This window comes from Empidonax traillii, unplaced genomic scaffold (genome assembly GCF_003031625.1).
Source record: "Empidonax traillii isolate 1590-97213 ecotype Southwest subspecies unplaced genomic scaffold, ASM303162v1 scaffold171:size1303362, whole genome shotgun sequence".
Classification (NCBI taxonomy): Eukaryota; Metazoa; Chordata; class Aves; order Passeriformes; family Tyrannidae; genus Empidonax; species Empidonax traillii.
Window position 1 is genome coordinate 902,311 of NW_020955364.1, and position 19,732 is coordinate 922,042.

Genomic DNA, 19,732 nt, shown 5'->3' on the forward strand with positions numbered 1-19,732 from the left:
TGCAGCATGAGGGACAAGTCCTGGAAAGCCACGATAGAGACAGGAAAGCAGTGGTTTGGGAAAGTGTTTATCCAAAGCCAGGGCAGCGGGTGACACTTCAGTTTCCACGCTCGGGCAAGCGCAATGTGATTTCCCCTCCACCTCCCAAGGGTGCCCAGCCTCGACAGGCGCTGCTCACACAGGTCTGCGGTGCAGCCCCGTTCCCAGCTCTCTGACGAGGGCTGCACGAGGATGTTAAAAAGCAGCTCTAATTACTGAGCATTAAAAAAAAAAAAAAGTGAAGGCGTGTTTTAGCACCCTTTCAACCTGGAGCTGACGCTGCCTGATGAGGAATGATACTGCTGTGCTTGCAGTTCATTTTATAAAGGCACCTTTGTAGAAGATGCTAAAATATAAGTAGTCTGAAGGAAAAGAAAGCGGAAGGCCAAGAGACGGGCAACTGAACAGAGCAGACTGATTTAACAGATATGATACGTTTTTGCTGTCTGCATTATGTGTGGAAATTTATATTCCAAGTGACACAGTAACAGACTCGACTGTAATCAAACAGCGCTGCTGAGGTGTCAGGAGCACAGATGCTGCCTATCGAAAATATTTAAAACAGAAAGTAAAACTTTGAAAAATCCGCATTGGGGAGCACAAGGAAAACACTCAGTGATGTTTCTAACCCAAGGCAGCTTCTGTCTGTTTTTCACTGCTCCCTCTGATACGGGAGGTCGGAAGGCCTATGTGAGTCACCCCAGCGACAGCTCCGATAAACCTTGATGAAAAGCAAAGGCCGGCAGCAGACTGGCCAGGGCAGCCTGGAGACACGCCGTGTCTATTGTGCACTACACATCGGACGGGGGGAAGGGCTGCTCCACGCGTTTTGGGGAACTTCAGCCAATGGATTCCTCCCCTGGGTGTTACGGGAGGGCTTGGCCAGCATGTGAGAAAGGGAGGGGAGAGTTTGAAAACAACCCAGCAGGCTCTAAGGAAGGAAGGCTGCTAGAAAGTGACCTGCTCGCCTCCGTGCAAGCATTTTGCTCCAGGTGATCGGCGGAGCTCGGGGTGGAAGCGCAGGAGGGGCCTGGCAGCCCCTGGCGGGTCCCGCTTGGCGCTGGTCGGCACAGGTAACCCGGGATGCAGGTGCGGGGCAGCGGGCGCCGGGCTGAGCAGCCCACACAGCTTGCCTCGAGCTGCAAATCCACCAGAAATGGTCGAGAGAGGTTTTTCTCTTTTCCTAGGGAAGGAGGAATAATTCTGCTCTTTTGTTTTAACGTGGATTTTAGTAGTATTTTTGCTATTAATATGGCTGGGGGAGGGAAGGCAGGAGAGAGCAAGTAGATCTCCACAGATCAGAGCTTGGCATGTGATCAGCTGTCTTTTAATTATTGCAGGCAGTTTTGAGGTTAGAAAGGCAGAAGAGGCGATATCTTTTAGTACACTGGTTGATACAGTGGAAAAATACAAATGATCTTTCATGCATGTCAGCTCTTTTACAGGTCACAGTGCTTTAGAAATCAGAAAAAATGTGCAATCAAATCTAGAGGAGATTTTCAGTGATTGATAACTCAGCTGCTAATAGACACATTCAGCAGAAGAAAGAAAAAACACACTATTTTCTTGTTTGGAGGTGTGTTGGATGCTTTGGCGGTTTTCATCTTCTTTTGACTACTGGCCCAGCTTTTAGGCCTCTTGGAAGTGATCCAGCCCTAAATGTCACCAGAAAATCTTCTAGCAATTTTCCACGGCGCTTTAAAATGTGTAATTGGCATGATTGTGGCAGTTTCTCTTGTGCAGGTCCTGGTAACTGTTTCAGTTTCTATGCCACCTCTTTCCTCTTTACTGAAAAATCTCTTTAAAGCCCCTTTCTGCCTTGCAGGGGAAGCTGAATTCCATGATCTGTGTTAATAGCTGGAATGTATTTTCCAAATTTCGGTTATGACACTGTAGTGGTTTGCTTGGTAGTGCTAGTAAGTGGAGGTGCAAAGAGCAAACTAGGAATTGTTGTTTGATTGATGGGGAAACAACACCTTTTGAGGCTGCCTCTAGGTTGTATGTGATAAAAAGTCTTGTATGAGCACGTTGGACTGTTCTGACTTGAAATAGTCTGGAATTTAGCGTCTTCATGAGCAAGAAAGGTTTTCTTTCTGTCATTTGTCTGATGGGGAAACTATTTATCAAAAAATTATGCCAATCGTGCTGCACATTCTTTTAACAGATAATTGTTGTTTTAATTCTTAAACCCAGTTCTGATGATTCATGCAGAGCTGGGCCAGTAAATTAATTCAGAGGTTCTTACACAAGGGAACTTTGGCTCTTATTTCAGTCAGAAGCACACAGACTTGGAGTAGAATTATTCTGGAAAAATATATAAAAAATACTACGAAAATCTAGCCATAATCTGTTAACTGAGGAGGTTTCTCTCGCTGGCAGCTGAAAAATCCTGCAACGCACAAGTACCAGAGCAGAAGGGATCTGTGTTTGCTTCCCTCATTGCGCTGCTCTGCTGTTGCTTGGGCTCTGGGGAGCGACAAATTAGGGAGAGAAAACAAAGGGTTAGCTGAGTTTTTAGGAGAGACCGTGAATGGAGGCAAAACACATGACAATGACTGTCATCTCTAATTAAGTGTCTGGCCTCAGGCGGCTCGCCTGGAATAAACAGGGTAAATGTAAACTAAAATAAGGCGGAACGTTTGGAAGGCTGTTGGATGGACACGCACGGTTTGGCTGTCCATCTTACACCTGCCCTGTGTTGAGAGTTCCAGCCGTGGAGAAGGATGCAGCACCTTTTCCCGTCGACTGCCTGAGCAGTGGGAATCCTGTCTGCCAAGTCTGTGGTGTTTCCCAAAACCCTGTCCCAGTGCTGAAGAAAAGGTAGAGGGGTCATATGTGGAGGAGAAGCAAAAGGCCTGAATTCTCTCTTAGGAGAGAGAAACACGCACAAAAAGAGATAATACATTATTTTTCTGATGGTTTTAGTTCAGAAAAGGATAAAAAAAAAAAGAGAAGATTTCTAATTAAAGGGGGCAGACAGCACGCAGAGGGGGATCCGGGTACAGCTGTCCAGGCTTGCCCCGGTGCAAACACCCGGCGTCCCCAAGCGGGATGTGAGGAGCTGTTCCCTCTCGTCCAGGGCTCCGTCCCTTCACCCCAGCCCCAAACCCTGTCTCAGGTGTTGCCCAGCGGTGCCAGCGATCCCCCTAAGCGGAAGGATTCGGGCTCTGACCGCCCGGGGCGGGCCGTGGAGCAAATGGAGGCAACGGGCAGGGGCGTGTGCGGCGCCCCCCCCTCTCCCCCCCCATCCCGCACCGATGGCTCCTTCCCGCTCCCCCCGCCGGCTCGCCCAACATGGTCTCGGCCTTCCCTCGGAGCCGAACCCGCTCCAGGCCCCGCCCACCGCCACTCGCGCCTGCCGATTGGCTGCGGCGGCGGGCAGGAGCCAGCCAATCGCGGCGCCGCCGGCGGCCCGGTCGCTGGGGTAGAAAACACAAGCAAGCAGGGGGCGGGCGCGCGCGCGGGGGCGGGGCCGGGGCGCGCGCGGGGGCGCGCGCGGGCGGCGGGGACGGGAGCGGGAGCGCGCGGCAGCGGCTGAGGGAGCGCGGCCCGGCCCCGACGGCCCTCAGGGAGCGGCGGTGCCCAGGACGCATCCCGGGAGCTGCGGGCGCATCCTGAGGGGCTGCGGGCTCTCCTGGGGGCCGCCTCAGCCGCTGCCAGGCCTGTGCCTCAGCTCGGCCCCGCTCCCAGCGGCCTGAGCGCCTCAGGGCCCGGGCTGCGCCGCCGCTGGTCCCTGCCGGTGGCACGGGTTTGGTACGGGTATTGAATCTCACCTGTTTTGTGTGTGTGTGTGTGTGTGTGTTTGTGTGGCTGCGGAACAGCAGCTGGTGCTGATGGGTCTCCAGAGCTTCGGTGATGGGGGAGGGAGGAGGTGTTGGCCTAAAGTTGGGGAGAATGGGGGAAAAAAAAAAATGTATGCTGTGTGGGAGGTTCCTCAGGGATGTTTTGCACATAAGGGAGGTCTTGATAACTTCTGGAGGCCTTGTCCTGCAGCGTGTATTGTTCCTAAAGGTTAATGTGCCACTGTTTGCCTGCTGGGGTAGAGTTGCCTGTTTGCATAAAGGAGTGGTGATGGGTACGGAGCACGAAGCATATTTTACTGGTGGATTTCAGTGACTTAGGAGATACTCTTGTCTGATGAACTACTTTAAAAGCACTGTTCATATCACTGATTCATCTCAAGATCTCTCGCAGCATTCATGTTTTGCAGATGCATACAGTGACTTCTGTCCATTTTGTTCCTGTATTATCTCTTGTAACAAAATCTGGGCGTTATTTATTCTGATGTTTTTAGGGCAGTTTTTCGACGACGTTGGTTGGTAGTGCTGTGTGCAGACTAGAAAGTGATGGGGTTTGGGTACAGTGATAAATACCAGAATCCTGAAGCTCCAGCAGATCTGGTGGCTTGAGTTAGTGAGAAGGTGCATTGCCAAACTGAGAGTGTATCTCCTGATTAGTGTGACAGCAGGAATTGTAAGGCTCGGGTATTCTGTCATCCTTTCCCGCTAGATCTGAGAAAGACAGCATGTGGAAGTTGAGTTGTTATTTACTACGTTGCCACAGATGGAGGATTTCAATCAGGGTCCTCTGCAGAAAAAACAGTTCTCCACTTGAAATTACAAACTTGTTTACAAACAGTGAAAGTTATGATTATTATTTAATACGGGTTTTGTCCTTTGTTGTCTTTTTCAAAGAGGTGGAACAGCTGATGGAACATTCCACTGGGAAGAATAAAACTGTTCTTACAAGGTAGTTTGCACAGATCAGATTGAGACCTGCACGGAGAAATCTCTCAACCAAGAGTGACTGGGAACACTTGAGGGCTCCTGAATGACTGCTTGAGGTAACTCACAAAAAAAAGTTTATCTAAAGAAGTGGTGTGGGGCCTGGAGGCCTCTTATTACACAAGGCTGGTAACTGTTTGGGTTGGCATTAGGAAACCCAAGGTCACGACAGCTGAATGCTGTGGCCCAGACCAGAGCTGCATTATTGCCAACCGTCCTCAGTGAGTCATGTGCCGTTAGTGGGTCTGTGGCAGGGCAGGGAAAAACAAGGGAAGAGAAGAAAAGGGGAAGGGAGAGCAGTTGGTTGGTGTGATGATCTTACCAGAAAACGGTGAGCACTTCTTGGGGCAGCAAAGGAGGGGGGGTGGGGAAAGAGCCACTGAGTTTTTATGGGGCAGACGCAAATACCAATGATATTCCCAGGTCTGTGAAGGGATTTGTAAAAATCTTGCAGGTGGAAAAGTGTTTGGGGGAATTCTGGGACAGCTTAATTTTTTTGTGTATATAAAGGAAAGATGCACGATGCCATCCCTTTCACAGTGACGTGGGGTGGTTGGTAGGACAGCAGCTACTGGGAGGAGAGAGAAAGAGTAACAGAAGAAGAGAAGTGTTTACGTGTAGAGAACTTTATCCCTTGCAGATTGAATGGTGGTTGTAAGGAGTGTTTGAAGGGTGCAGAAGCACAGATATAAAAGCTTGACAGCTGTTATACATGTACAATAGAACATAAAGACTCTGTCCTTGAGGGGAGGAACAAAAATAAACTTGTTTTCTAAGGGCTGGTCTGAACTCGATAACTTGGTACCATTTTATCAGTATAATTCACGTGAAGAACGTTCCTCTAGTGGATGCAATTATAACATTGATATTGTGTGCTGGTACAGATAACGACTTTGGAGAACAGGACAGTCTAGGTTGATAGAGGTGGCTTTTATCAGCTAAAAAAAGGTGCATACACAGGCTTTTACCCTTAAAATAAGGGCTTTTGTCCCCTTTTTAAGCAACAGAACTGACAGCTGCTGAGACATCCAGGTTTAGATGTGTTTGAGGGTAGTGCTTCTCTCATGCTAAACCATTTACCTTCCCAGGAGCTTTTCAGTGGTTACTGATAGTTAATTATAACTTAAAACCCACCACTTTCTGCATTGTATCTTGTGAGTGAAGCCTTTGCAGCTTTTTACTTTTAAGATTTGGTCTAGTGTTTTTCTTTCCCTAAGCTTCTCTGTTTCTGTTTAGGCTTTGGAGGGAAAGCATTAAGAGTTTACATTTCAGTCAGTTCTGTTAAGCAACTATGGAAATAGAAAAGGAGCACATTTATATCACTCCAACAGGTAAGTAATATATTCAGTATTTTTTCACTTAAAATTGCTTAGCTGACCAGAAGTGTTCTGTGTAGAAAAAATGTATTACCTGATAGTTTTCTAACAGTACTAGTTAAAAAAACAAACAACTTATCCAAAGTTTACATAATAGTTATTTCAGTTTATCACAGTATCCTGCTTTATTACATTTATTTCAAAATTTATGAAAATGATGAAGTTAACATTTCCTTAAGTTCCTAAATAGTATTGGCACTTGTCTTCTTATCTTTTGAGTTCAAGTAATTCTGGTGTGAAGAAAAGAATAAACTCAAAAGCAAAATGTGTAGGTGTGTTTGAGAGGTACAAATTCTGCTTTTAAGTAACTATTTATGTTTGAATTAGAGGAGACAAATGATGAAGGGCTTGCCTGGAAGTGGGCTGGCATGGGAAAAATTTAGGAAATATGTGTTAGAGACTGCTCTGAAATTCTGTTTTGTACATATCACAAATGTCTCTTATGATGCTTAGTCAAGGTAACACAGCTTCATGTTGTTTTCTGTGTCTCCAAAGTTTATGATGGTCTGGACTGACTCTTTTATTCAGAGAGTTTTTGTAGGTTTAAATGCTTTTGAGGAAAAAAATGTCTATATGTTAAGATGGTATGTAATGTAGTTGAGGTAGCAACAAGCTCCATGTGATTTCTTACATTAAAGCAGAGTTAGGCTAATGTGGAAGACACATTGCTTCTAAGCATCTTAGAGTTATATTTGGATAATAAAGGGGAATCTGCTAGAGAGCTGGGTTGAGCAAGTTTGGACAATTAAATTGGCACGTAGGTCAGTACTTGTAGAAGTCTGTTAATTAAGGTAGCACCGTAAAAGCACAGATTTTAAGTGAGCCTGCTGGGCTTAATGGCAGGGTAATAAGTTAAAATTGGATAACTTCTTAATATATAACAAGCAAAGTATTAAAGTTTATAGAAGACTCTTATTGCTTATATATGTGTATGTTATATGATGCAAAAATGAGAAGATGGAAAATCTGCAACATTTTATATATAATTTTAGTTAAATTATTATATTTTAGAAAATTGTTGGAAAATAATATATGTGTCCAGCCTGTTTTTTCAGGTAACTGATAGTGGAGGGCCAGTTGGTCACGGTATTATGGAGGAAGAGGTTGTAGCTGGAAGTGACAGTGTTATATAAAAAATATTAGTTTAGTAATGGAGTGAGAAATATTAAGTATTATGGGTTGGATGTTTCCTGTGGAGGATTTCCTTTAGTCTTGAACCTGAGATGAAACTTGTGCAAGGAGGTTGGACTGTAGCTTCCCCTTTTATCCTTAGTTGCCGGATCCAGACTTGTGTTGGTTGCTGGCCATTTTCTTTGGAAACTGAGAAAGAAGTGATCATTGAAAAGTGTAGTTTCTGGACAGCCAGGTCGCAGGTCTAAACTTAAGAAGTTCATGGGAGACTGGGCATGAAGAATTCGAGTGCATTTGTCTGAGACGAGCTGGTTGTGCTGATGGGGTCTCCTGGGGAATGAGAGGAAGGAAACCTGTTCTGTTTGGGTTTGCTTTTTTCCCCCCTCTGCTAGCTTTATGCAAATCTCTCATTGTTTTATTAAAATGTTAGACAAACTGAGAAAGCTGCTTGTGAGGAATCTTTTCCTGGATGTGATGCATGCTTTTCTTTTTTAGCTCGCTGCAAGCATAAAAGGAATGCTTTTGTGGGAGTAATGAGTGGAAAGATGAAGCTTAGACTGGAATGGCTGCATTTGCTAAGCTATAGCATTCACATCTGTGAACACTAGTGTCTAAATGTTATTTTTTGTGATCTTTGATCACAGAGGAGGCAGTTCCATCAAACTTTACTCAGTTTGTAATGTAGTATCCTCCTTGATAAGGGTAAATACTTTGAGGTTGGAAATGTTTTATTAGTGCACTTTGCTTTCAAAACAATTTTTTATGGACCTGTTTTGAAGTGAAAAAACACAGTTCTGAGAAGTAATGCCAAATGAATGCTGCTAATGATGATGTATTTGGTATGGTGAAGTGACACATTAGCTAAGTTCAAATACAAATTTAAAAGTACTTTTCCTATTCTGGGTTCATGGCAGTAAGCTTTTCTGTAAAGCAGGTTTGGCACAGTTGGAAAACCAGCTGCCTCTGTATGCCTTTATTGCCCTTCTTGAACTGGGGCTGTAGGTTTTGTCTTTGAGATTCCACTTAGTCTGCAAGAAAAGGAGGCTGTTTCCTTTGTGTGTGTCTTCCAATTTGCAAGGATTCCCAAGGTACTTACTGGAATGTAAATAGGATCCCAGGTGCCTTTTTTTTTTTTTTTTTTTTTTTTTTTTTTTTTTTAATGTTGATGAGTTAAGAAGGGGAAGAAGAGCTTAGGAAGGGGTTTGGCTTTAATGCTCTCAGAAGACATTCTGCTGAACCATACAGCGCAGGGGGGGACAACCTAACTGTGAAGTAGGACTTGAGGTCTAAATTTTAAATGTGCACTAACTTCTTTAAAGTGTGAAGTTGCTGCACTTCTCGGTGCTCTGAGACATTTACAGATCCTTAAGCTGTGAGAGAGTTTTTTGTTGGGTGTGAAACAAACCTGTTATGTCTGATTGTGCTGGAGAATAATCCATGTCTGTTTTAGAAGCAGTCTTGATAAAAGTTACAGTGAGGAGCAATCCGTAGAGAAGAGAGATCCCACTGTTTCAAAAGACTTTATGTATTCTATGAATCTTCATTACTGAACTCTCCAAGCTTTATATTAAACAGCATTTCCCCCCCATAACTTTGAAAACAAGAAATAAAAGTAGTGATGTTTTTATATTCTTTTAATTCTAAACCACTGCTTTTCTTGCTAGTGAGCTATGTTTGAAATTCCTTGACTTGAATAAGGGGAATGTTTGTTGATGATTTAGGGAATTAATTTCACTTTGGTGACTAGTCTTTTAACATTAGTGAGTTTGTAGAGAATTTACTGTTTTGGCAGTTTCGTTTGTTTCTAAATGAAGAGATGAGTGGGTGGAGTGAGAACTAGGCACTTAGATCTTACACACTTAGGAGTTCTGATAGTTTTTGCTTAACAAGGGTGGGGTTTTATGTGGTTTACGTATTTTTAAATGGTTTATTCATTTGCTTTCCAACTCTTGACATATGCTCTGTTTAGATTGTAGCTATTTTGTGCAGGGGAATAAGGAACTCCTTATTACTGTGATACGTAGTCTTATTTTAAAAACAACATCATTTGCCTTAACACTGTTGAAAATAGATGTTCTTTATAATGTTATCATCCTTTTTAAATGCAATGTGTTTTGGTATTCCGACATAAAACTTTTTAAAACTAACAGATTTTTTTTTCTGTCTCCTTTTTAAGAACTTGAGAATCTAAATGATGCTCCATGTTCTGGTGATGAAGAGAATGGTGGGTCTGAGGAACGAAAAACTGAAATCAATGGAAACTGGATTCCTGCAACTTCTATTACTGAAGCCAAAATAAATGCTAAAGCAAAGAGACGGTTGAGGAAAAACTCTTCTAGAGATTCTGGGAGAGGAGACTCTGTTAGTGAGAATGGGGAGACACTGAAGATTGGAGTTGTACCAACGAGCCCAAAGGGGAAACTCCTGGACAGGCGATCCCGGTCTGGAAAGGGCAGAGGTCTACCAAAGAAAGGTTGGTGTAATTTAATGAAGAGAACAGCATGAAATTCTCATATGTAGCAGAAAATCTTATATGTCTGTGATCAATTAATATCTATATTTGAGGTAAGTACCTTTTCTTAGAAGACTTAATACATGGAATTGAACTGTTGGTGGTTCACAGAACTGTTACTACTGCAAATATAAAGCATGGTTATATTTGATAGTACAGTTTTAACCTTCGGTAATTCCTGTGCAGTTTCATACTGCTCCTTGAGTTTTACTGAAAAGTGATGGAAAGCTTAGTTGCTGAAGTGGGAATACATCAGAGAAACAAACCCTTTTCAGCACATATTGGTAGTCAGGAGTTGGGTACAAGCAGTGACAGATCACTTTTAAGTGAAAGAATGTTGCGTTCGACTCAAGTATTCTTTGTAAATTGGTGGTCCTTACTTACTCTCCTGTATTTTGCCAGGTGGAGCAGGTGGTAAAGGAGTTTGGGGGACACCAGGTCAAGTGTATGATGTCGAAGAAGTAGATATTAAGGATCCTAATTATGATGATGACCAGGTAGGCAAATAGTTTCTTTGCAAAGTTGTGTTTTATTTCCTATACTGATTTCAGTTGCTGTGATGGTCGTATTAATGGAAGCTTGACCTCGTGAGTTATGTGAGTGTCAGCCTGGCTGCACTAAATGGTCGTTTTTATGTTAAAAAATGGATTATTGTGTAGTTTAAAGTCAGCTGGTATAGAAGTGTCACAGTGTAATACTCACAGATCTTACCCCCTGAGCATGGCTAAACAGTGCTCCTTTCCCAGGTGCGTTCTCCACTGCTGGCTCCCACGGAGGTGGATGTTGCAGAGCTGCTCTGTGTTGCACACAGGCACTGTGTTAAAAATGCAGCACAGACTTGCTGACGTTGGGAGTTAAGTGGGGGACAGTATCCTTTATGGATTTTTCTCTTCCAGTGTCTTGTATCTATTTGTTATAAACTCTTCAAATACTAACAAAAATAAATGCTGAGATGTATTTATTTGGAATATGTTATGGAAGGCTGTATCTTACAGCCATATTATTGAGGCAGGGAGAAGACAGTAAAGCTCTTTGGGCAGAGGAAGCTTTGCAATATTAAAAGGGAAACAGAGTGTTTAGGTCCCTGAGATCAATATAATTGTGAGACCATACGTAAATTTTCTGTGACATAAGCAGAACAATGGTGGCACCCTTTGAGTAGAGGCTGTTTGCTGTAGCTATAGCTACTGAAAGAGTGGTATGTGGGAATATCAAAACCACCTTCCAGGATCAATTTTCCCTATAATTCAATATTTTACATTAATAGAGACAGTCATTTAAAATGAAGCGGAGAAGCATATAAAAGAAAGTTTAATGAAAAATGAATATTCTACGTAACTTCTGTAAACAGAGGCTGATGTGATGGAAATAACAGATTTTTTGACTTCTGATGTATTTCGTGATCATGAAAAGTTTCTTTCCATTAAACATTAGTTGGAAAACTAAGTCTTTGTTCAGATTTCTTTGTTGAGGTCTGTAGTATTGCTCCAAATGTTGCTTCTGTAGTCTGTGGAGAGTAGGGAACTGAATAACAGCAGGGAGATCTGCTGGAACTCTGCAGGGAGATCTGCTGGAACTCTGCAGGGAGATCTGCTGGAACTCTGCAGGACAGGGAATACAAGAGGTAGTTGCTGTGTGACTTTTTTTCCCTTGGGGAACAGCATTGCTCACAAATATTCTGACAATGCCTTTTCTCTGATTCATACATGGTATCACCTGTCTGGTCACACAATCACTAAGGAAGAGGGAACAAGGCAGGGATTTGCTGTCAGGGACCCAAGTGCCACTTGCAGGGGATGGTGTTGTGGCCCAGCTAACTCTGCTGGCCTGGAACAGGAGCTTCTGTTGCTCTCCCTTCAGTACACAGACACTTGAACTCTCTGCTTGTGTGATGTCAGCAGAATCCGAGGAACAGCATTTGGAGTCTTTACCATTGTTTATCAGTAAATTCAGCCTTTCAGTTGAATTCAGGTAACAGTAAGGCATATGCTTTTGTTGTCTTTTATAACAGGAGAACTGTGTCTATGAAACAGTAGTTTTACCTCTGGATGAAAGGGCATTTGAAAAAACTTTAACACCGATCATACAGGAGTATTTTGAACATGGAGATACTAACGAAGTTTCGGTATGTTACGTGCCTTTTTGTTTCTTTATTTTAGGTGGCAAACCTGTAGCATACAGGGTAATGCAATTGCTAGCTGTAAATGAGTTTATAGAGAAATTGGCAAGAAAGGTGCTGTAAGAGTACCCAAGCAGTTACATTAATTAAGTGAGCAGAAGCATGTATGTGATTACATAAATATAAGCACATATTTATTTATTTATAATCTATACATTTAAATAATAAAAATGATGAAATCTCATTCTGTTTTGTTTTTCAAATCTTCCTTAGGAGATGCTGAAGAATTTAAACCTTGGTGAAATGAAATACAGTGTGCCAGTGCTGGCTGTTTCCTTGGCCTTAGAGGGAAAGGCCAGTCACAGGGAAATGACGTCGAAGCTTATCTCCGACCTTTGTGGGACCGTAGTCAGCAAAACTGATGTGGAAAAATCATTTGATAGACTGCTTAAAGAACTACCTGAATTGGTGTTGGATTCTCCCAGGGCACCACAGGTATATTTGTAAACTTTTATTTCAGTAGTCAAAAGCTTTGTGTGGCTAAAATAGATTAAGTAAATTGAAATAGACTCTATATTTCAAAAAGTATCTGTTGATTTTCTTACTGTCTGTAATCCTCTCCCAATTTCCCAGACTGATTTTACTTTGAGATAGCTCATTTAAATAAAATCTGAAAACCAAGCACATTATAATTACCTACTTAAAACCACTTTGAGATTCAACATTTAATTAAATATTCTTCTGTTTTGTTGCAGTTGGTGGGCCAGTTTATTGCTAGAGCTGTTGGGGATGGGATTCTAAGCAACACCTACATAGATGGCTACAAAGGCACTGTGGATTGTGTCCAAGCTCGGTAAGTTTCTTTTCTGTATAGTGACAATTTTATATTCCAGATGTCAAAGGTGATGATCAGGAATTTAGGACTTCAGGAAACATATAGTTCTTTAACTTTTTTTTTTTTTTTTTAATTTAAAATCATAAAGAAACCCCACAAAGTCTGCAACAAACCCAACAAAATCCAGAATGACTCAAGTCAGAAGAGAAATACTGAAAGTGCCCGACTAATGTGTTAATATATATGAGTTCAGTTTGTCAGATTTGTTGTCTGGCTTATGTTTGAGGGTGAAAAATGAGCTGAAACAAAAAGTGCTTATGGAAGGTTTTGTCTGAGAAAAGCTTTAATGTGATTAATGAGTAAATATAGCATCAGGACAGCTGCTGTAAATATGTTGTGAGAGGCACAAGGGATTAACTGTTTTGCCTTACAAAGGTTTGAAGCTTGTGCAGTGCTTTTCGAGACTTTCTCTGTAATGCTTTATTTGTCAAGAAATGTAATTATTTTCCACGTCGGTGTGAGAAGTTTGAAGGAGCAATCCCTAACAAAGAGGAATGTTTTAATAATGAGTCATGTTTTATTGTTTTTTTTCTCCCATAAGTGTATGTTTCAGGCTTGATACAGAAGTGCTGAACTCCAGTATCTTCTAGAAGTGGCATTTGTAGTGACTGTAGTTGAGCACTTTTAGAAGAAAGGGAAATGCTTAGCTGCCTACCTCGGGGGTCCAGATTGTGACAATTATCTGTCACTTATACAAATGTCTCCTGTGATTTGAAGGATTGTAGCCTACATTCTGCACATCTGGGATGCTTTGTTGCTTTTTTATTTCTTGGCCAGTCTTTTCTGCTCGTTAAATCTTGGTGAATAGAGTTATTGTTATTGGCTTGCACCCAGCATGAGGACTGGGATAACTGTTCATTCTTTAGCTGGATGGTACATACTGTATTTGAGGCTTCGTTTTTTTACCTTACTTCCCGTTTTATTCTTTTTTCAACAAACTGGCAAGCCATCCCTAGCTTGTGCCATTTTTTTCCCAGCTACATATTTACCTTCTGAAGTGCTTTCTTGGCTTAAATTCTTAAGGTTTCATAATTCTTTAGACCCAAATGGAAAATAATATTTCAGTAGAAAAGCTGGTCTTGAGCGTGGCAGCAACTCAGGCCTTCTTTGTTTGAGATACACCTGCCAAGCTGCGTTCTTGGAGGAGCCGGGATACAATCCATCTCAGCATAAGAAAAATATTCATCTCTTTCCTGTGAGGATGTTTCAGGGTGTTCATTGATGATTCAGATCGTACCATCACAGGGTTGTTACCTGGCCTTGCCGTGGTATGACCAGGAGCGTAAAGGTGGCAGAAAGAGAATGTGGGGAGCTCAGTTGCCCTGTGGTTCCCATGGAAGAAGTTGCAGATGCATTTCAATGAAGTTCTGTAATAACGTTTTCAAACACTGACTCCGTTTCCAGAGCTGCACTGGACCGAGCGACTGTGCTGCTGAGCATGAGCAAGGGCGGGAAGCGCATTGACAGCGTGTGGGGGTCAGGAGGGGGCCAACAGTCTGTGAAACACCTGGTTAAAGAGGTAACCAACAAAACTCCTCTCTCCCCTTCACTCTCTGTCTAAGCTTGCCTTGTCTGGGTTAGAGGGAAGGGATACATGTGTTCTGTACTATAATGATGTCTTTTGAGTGTTGGTTTTGTTTTGGTTTTTGGTTTTTTTTCTTTTTTTATACTTCATTTATACAAAGTCTTCAAAAGCTGATTCAGGTAATTTTGTTGATTTTTGTAGTATTTGTCACTGGTGGGAACATGCTAGTACAATAACATTCTGTATTGCAAGTATATGTTTATTTTTGCTTTAAGCAAAATTTGTAAGCATTTAGCTTTCTAAGAGCTCACAATATAAAATGCTCAAGTAATTAGAAGAGCCAAGATGAAACTGGCTAAACTAGATAAACTTTTTTTTTTTTTTGTTGGCATTGCTGATCAAAAACACAGTAAGAAAAAGAGAGAAAAAAGAGAGAGGAAGAAACAGGAGTGTTTAGGGATCCATTCTGTGAAGTAAGCAGGTGTAAAGGAAATAATAAAAATAATGTCTAGGCTGTGAGTGTAACAGATGACAGGAGGAGGCATTCAGGGGAGCAGATAAAAACTTAATGGCACCCATATTAACCTTCTATGGTGATACAACACAGCTTATAAAGCAATGGTTTTGGTGCTTGTGCATTAGCACTGTGGGTTGGTATTTGGCTTACACTGTGTTTCAGGTTACTGATAACGTCTCAATTTAATTAATGCCTGATTTAATTACATTTATAAAAACACTGGCAGGGTTGATTGTGGATTATCAAAACAGTTGACAGCTTTTAAATTTATCTAATTAATATTGGGGTTTTTTGTTTGTTTTAAAATTCAATAGATTGATATGTTGCTGAAAGAGTATTTGCTTTCTGGAGATGTGCTGGAAGCTGAGCGTTGCCTTCAGGAACTGGAAGTACCCCATTTTCACCATGAACTTGTATACGAAGTAAGGAGAAATTAGAGTCCCTTTAATAATTATCATCAATTTGATGTGGGCATGCAAATGATATAACTGGAATTTAAAGCTCAGGTTGCTTGTTCTGTTATTTGAATAACTTAATTGTTTCATGTAAAGTTAATGCTTTGCTCATTTGTGTGTGCATTGTGCAACAAGTAAGCTGTTGCCAACTCTTGGAAGATCCAGAGCTAATTTTAGGGGGCTAAATAGTTGAATTCAGATTATTATAGGTTCCTGAAAAATGAGAGCTCATTTTGTTTTCTGCTGAGGAATAGCAGCAAAAAAACCCTCCAGTGCTTTGTTTTGGTGTTTATTTTTTTGTTTATTTTTTTTTTTAGTTTGAGATATCTGGGTATTCTAATGGGTGTTAACTATTTTTGTTAAGTTATAGAGCTTCCCTTTTCAGGGTGGGATTGTTTCATCTAGCACATTTGTAAAAGCTCTGAGATATTTCAGACCCAGACTAATTGGGAGACTTAACATTTGTACTCTTTTATCTGCCAAATTGGGAAGTGGTTGTTTACCAATAAAGCTGAATGCCAACAATCTACAACATTTCTTTTGCAGTGAATTGACTCATTTTAGAAAATTCCTTCACATTAGGAAACCTGAATCATTTCAGTTGATGTGGGTTGTGAAGATTTATAGATTTTAAACTTCTTAGTTCTTCTAAAATCACAGACACAAAAAATCCATGGATACAAAATTAATTTCACAAAATTAATTAATTGCCATCTGTACTGCAGCAGCTATATATAGTCATGTAGTTCTGAACAGAGAGACAGAAAGGTAGTGCTTCTCACTCTGTCTGGTCCTTTCTGTTTTTTTCATACTTTTTATCTAAAGAACTTTTCGTCAGTTTTCGTTTTCAAATAATAATGATAAACTGAAATTATGAGTGTACGTAATGAACGGACTTGTTTCCCCAGAAAATGCCTAATAACATATTCATTCCATTCTGCACTTCATATACTTACACACCCTGTACTTGAGCCACTGTTTTTAATCAGGATGCATGATTTGTTTTAGGCCATTGTACTGGTTTTGGAGTCAACTGGAGAAAAGACCTTTCAAATGATACTGGATTTGTTGAAGACTCTCTGGAAGTCATCTGTCATTACTGTGGACCAAATGAAAAGAGTGAGTATGGCATTTAGAAAATTTTGTGTAAGGTCTTCCAAAATTTCTATAGTTTCTACCTTCTTTTAAATACTAGTACACTAGTACACTAGACTGCTAGGGGTTTTTTTGAATTCTCCATGACCATTCTGTATCCCATACAAATAATTTGTTGTTTATGGGAATGGCCTCAAGTTGTGCCAGGGGAGCTTTAGATTGTGCATTAGGAAAAAATTCCTCACCAAAATGTTTGTCAGGCACTGGAACCAGATTGCCAGGGAAGTGGTGGATTCACCATCTCTGGGGGAATTTAAAAGACTTGGAGAGGGGACGCTTGGTGGACTTGGCAGTGCTGGGTTAGTGGTTGGACCCAGTGATTTTTAGAGGTCTTTTCCAACCTAAGTAATTCCGTGATGCATGTACAATAGAGATTTCTAGCTGCCTTTATGCAGTTAAATGGTTTAAACTAATAATTTAAAATGCTGCAATATTGCTTCATTTTTTAAATGTATCTTTTTATCTGATAGTTCTTCCTACTTGAAATAGTACCATAAAGGCCCACTAATTACAAATGTCTATTAGAACGGTGTATAGAAATGAGTGTTTTACACAGTTGTCAGCCATGGCTTTGCTTCTTGGTATGAGTATGGGACAGCAGTTCTGTCCCAGGACACAGAACTGGGTACCACACCAGGACTTATAGCAAAATTTACCCAGCTGTGTTGCTGTCAGGAAGTGATGAAGTCATCTCTGGTTGTCACCATTGTTTCTCTTGCTGCATAAACTGCTGTGGTGGTGATTTGTGGCCACATTTTGTTCATTTCCATGGAAGACATACTAAATTTTCTTTCCATGTTACTACCTATGTGGTAGCAGTCAGGCTAACGTACAGATTATGTGCTGTCTGGATTTCTGACTTCTAAAGAAGTTAAAAACTCAGCTGGTGTTTTTATGAAGACAGGTAGTTGTACAATACCATGGTATTGGCTGCTGTTATACTTTGTTTTTTCGCTGACTGGCAGCTGCTCTGCTTCGGGTTTGGGTGAAACTATACTGAAAAATAAATCGTCTGAGTGCAGAAGGGTATTTAAAAATTGTAATAAAATCATAGAATAACCAGATCATTATTTGAATGCTTGTACTGCAGGGCTATGAACGAGTTTACTGTGAAATCCCAGACATTAACCTGGATGTGCCACACTCCTATTCTGTGCTTGAGCGGTTTGTAGAGGAATGCTTTCAGGCTGGAATAATCTCCAAACCACTGAGAGACCTCTGCCCTTCAAGGTAATTGTTTTATTGTAGATAGGCACTGCTTTCTTCCTGTTGTGGGTAACAGAAAACAGGATCTTGTGACCAAGGTATTACAGATTGGAAGTGGAAACTATGGAGGTTGGACAGAGAATTGAATTAGTAAAAAGTTTATTATGAAGCTGCACTGATGTGAAATCTGTTACGTGGCAGTTGGGATAAATACTTGAGGAGAGTCAGCTTCTGGTGAGTCCCGGGCAGCACCTCAGTGCTCCCCAAGGGACCAGGGCTGCCTCTCCTCTGGATTGCTGACTTGCTTAGTAGAAATTAGTGCAGCACCAAGGTGGAAGATTCAGGTGTCACAATGATCCATGTAGGTGAGAGCGGAAAACTGTCAGCTGCAGTGGGGGAAACGCATCCCCCCGGCCAAAACCTTTAAAAATGGTTTAAGCTTACCAAACAGCATGAGTAGATAAGAGTTCTGAGAAGAGACAACCAGTTCTGATCTTTATGTCAGGACACTAATGTGAGATAAGTCCTATACACCCAATCCTTCATATCTGTCTGTCATGTGGTTTGTTGTTGTTTACTTACTTATAGCATAATTAATGCTGTTTGAACTGTAGCTAATCAGTCTGCTGTTTTCTCCTTACTGGTCTCAATACAATTAACCTGTTTCATTTCCTGTGGGGAGTACATGTAAATACATGTGAATTTTTAAATGTGATGTTAGAACTATTATTCAGTTTTTATGCATTGGGAATACTATTTATTCGATAGATCTTTTCCAGTTTGGGTGTTTTGTTGGAGTTCTTAAACCATCTTGACAGCTTGTAATAAATTTGGATCTTGAAATGTTAGTGTCTTTATTGAGAACAGCCTCCATTTGTGAACTTTACACTTAAAACTGTTTGTGTGTGTCTTGGTATCAAATGCTTTGCAAGTTTGAGGTGTGGGAGGGTTGAGAGTCATCACTGCATCAAAAGCTTGATTATATTTCAGTTACCATTAGTATGCCGAGAGGCATTTTTGGCTTGTGTGCTTCTGCTTCAGTTTTGGGTAGAAAACTGCCATTCCTGGGTTTTCAAACTTGCATTTTTAAGCAGTTGAGCTGATCCTGTGATCACTGATAACCCTGCCGAACTCGCACACCTTATGTTTGACTCCCAAGAAGGTTCTTTTCAGGGATAAAAACCAAGCAATGCTACTCTCAGTTACTGAAAAGATACTTTCTTCTTTCTTACAGGGGCAGAAAGCGTTTTGTGAGCGAAGGAGATGGAGGTCGTCTTAAGCTGGAAAGCTACTGAATGTGAGAACTGACTCCTGAAGCCTTACAAGTTTAAAGGGAACATAGCTAGCTATCTATATATACAAACACGCATGCTTCTTCGGTGTGTGTATGTATATATGTATACACATATATAATATACCAAATCTGAGAGTTGCTTAGCACAGTTCGTATTTTTTTAAAAGCACATGTTTCGGGTACAAATTTTGGTTTTGTTTTGTGGTTTTTTTTGTTTTGTTTTGTTTTTTTAATAGTTTTGTAAATTTCAGAAAGAAGTGTTCTTTCTCTGGGCATAATAGTAGAACAACTGACCACTGCTGTGGTGGTGCCTTCAAATAAGCTATCTCTGTACGTGCCATGTTTATGACCTAATCATTCCCCATGTGCATCCATGTCCGACTGCTGCGCGCTCTTTTCAGGACAGTGCTGTCATCATAAAATCACTGTTTATATGAAGCTTTATAGAAGGGTCAAGTTAAGCTGCTGTGATTCCATTTCCATTGCTGCTGAAGAAATACTGTGCTTTGGGAGGAAAAAAAAAAAGTTTGTTTTAAAGAGCCCAAGAAAATAAGAGTTGGATCATAAAGATAAATTCATCTGCTTCAGGGGAGAACACTGGTTGGTTTCACCCCCTGTGTACCAAACTTGTCTTTTTTTTCTATGTAACTAGAAAAGTGAAAAGTTCTGGTAAAACATATTAAAAATATTTTTTGTGAATTTCTTGTTCCTGCCTTCTTTTTAT

At 41.1% G+C, this 19,732-nt stretch overlaps 1 protein-coding gene across 2 annotated transcripts; it reads left to right on the forward strand.

Moving 5' to 3' along the window:
• The first annotated feature begins 988 nt into the window (after positions 1 to 988).
• On the forward strand, positions 989 to 19,707 carry PDCD4 (programmed cell death 4). 2 transcript variants are annotated; one of them, XM_027885753.1, is made up of 13 exons: positions 989 to 1,112; positions 4,734 to 4,882; positions 6,060 to 6,154; positions 9,507 to 9,803; positions 10,245 to 10,339; positions 11,854 to 11,967; positions 12,235 to 12,456; positions 12,717 to 12,814; positions 14,261 to 14,375; positions 15,213 to 15,320; positions 16,362 to 16,472; positions 17,599 to 17,738; positions 18,949 to 19,395. In XM_027885753.1, the coding sequence occupies exons 3-13, from the start codon at positions 6,115 to 6,117 to the stop codon at positions 19,007 to 19,009; spliced, it is 1,401 nt and encodes a 466-aa protein (XP_027741554.1). In that variant the 5' UTR covers positions 989 to 1,112; positions 4,734 to 4,882; positions 6,060 to 6,114; the 3' UTR covers positions 19,010 to 19,395. The 2 variants fall into 2 exon arrangements, with proteins under 2 accessions (XP_027741554.1, XP_027741553.1); XM_027885752.1 differs by lacking the exon at positions 989 to 1,112 and adding an exon at positions 3,713 to 3,798 and having other exon boundaries at positions 18,949 to 19,707.
• Positions 19,708 to 19,732: the final 25 nt, after the last annotated feature.

What these genes read in the sequence shown, in the direction of transcription:
- PDCD4 (XM_027885753.1), top strand. Translation starts at nt 6,115, where the DNA reads ATGGAAATAGAAAAGGAGCACATTTATATCACTCCAACAG. An exon ending in ACCATGAACTTGTATACGAA is followed by an intron (nt 15,321 to 16,361) that starts GTAAGGAGAAAT and finishes GATTTGTTTTAG; the next exon opens with GCCATTGTACTGGTTTTGGA. An exon ending in CTGTGGACCAAATGAAAAGA is followed by an intron (nt 16,473 to 17,598) that starts GTGAGTATGGCA and finishes CTTGTACTGCAG; the next exon opens with GGCTATGAACGAGTTTACTG.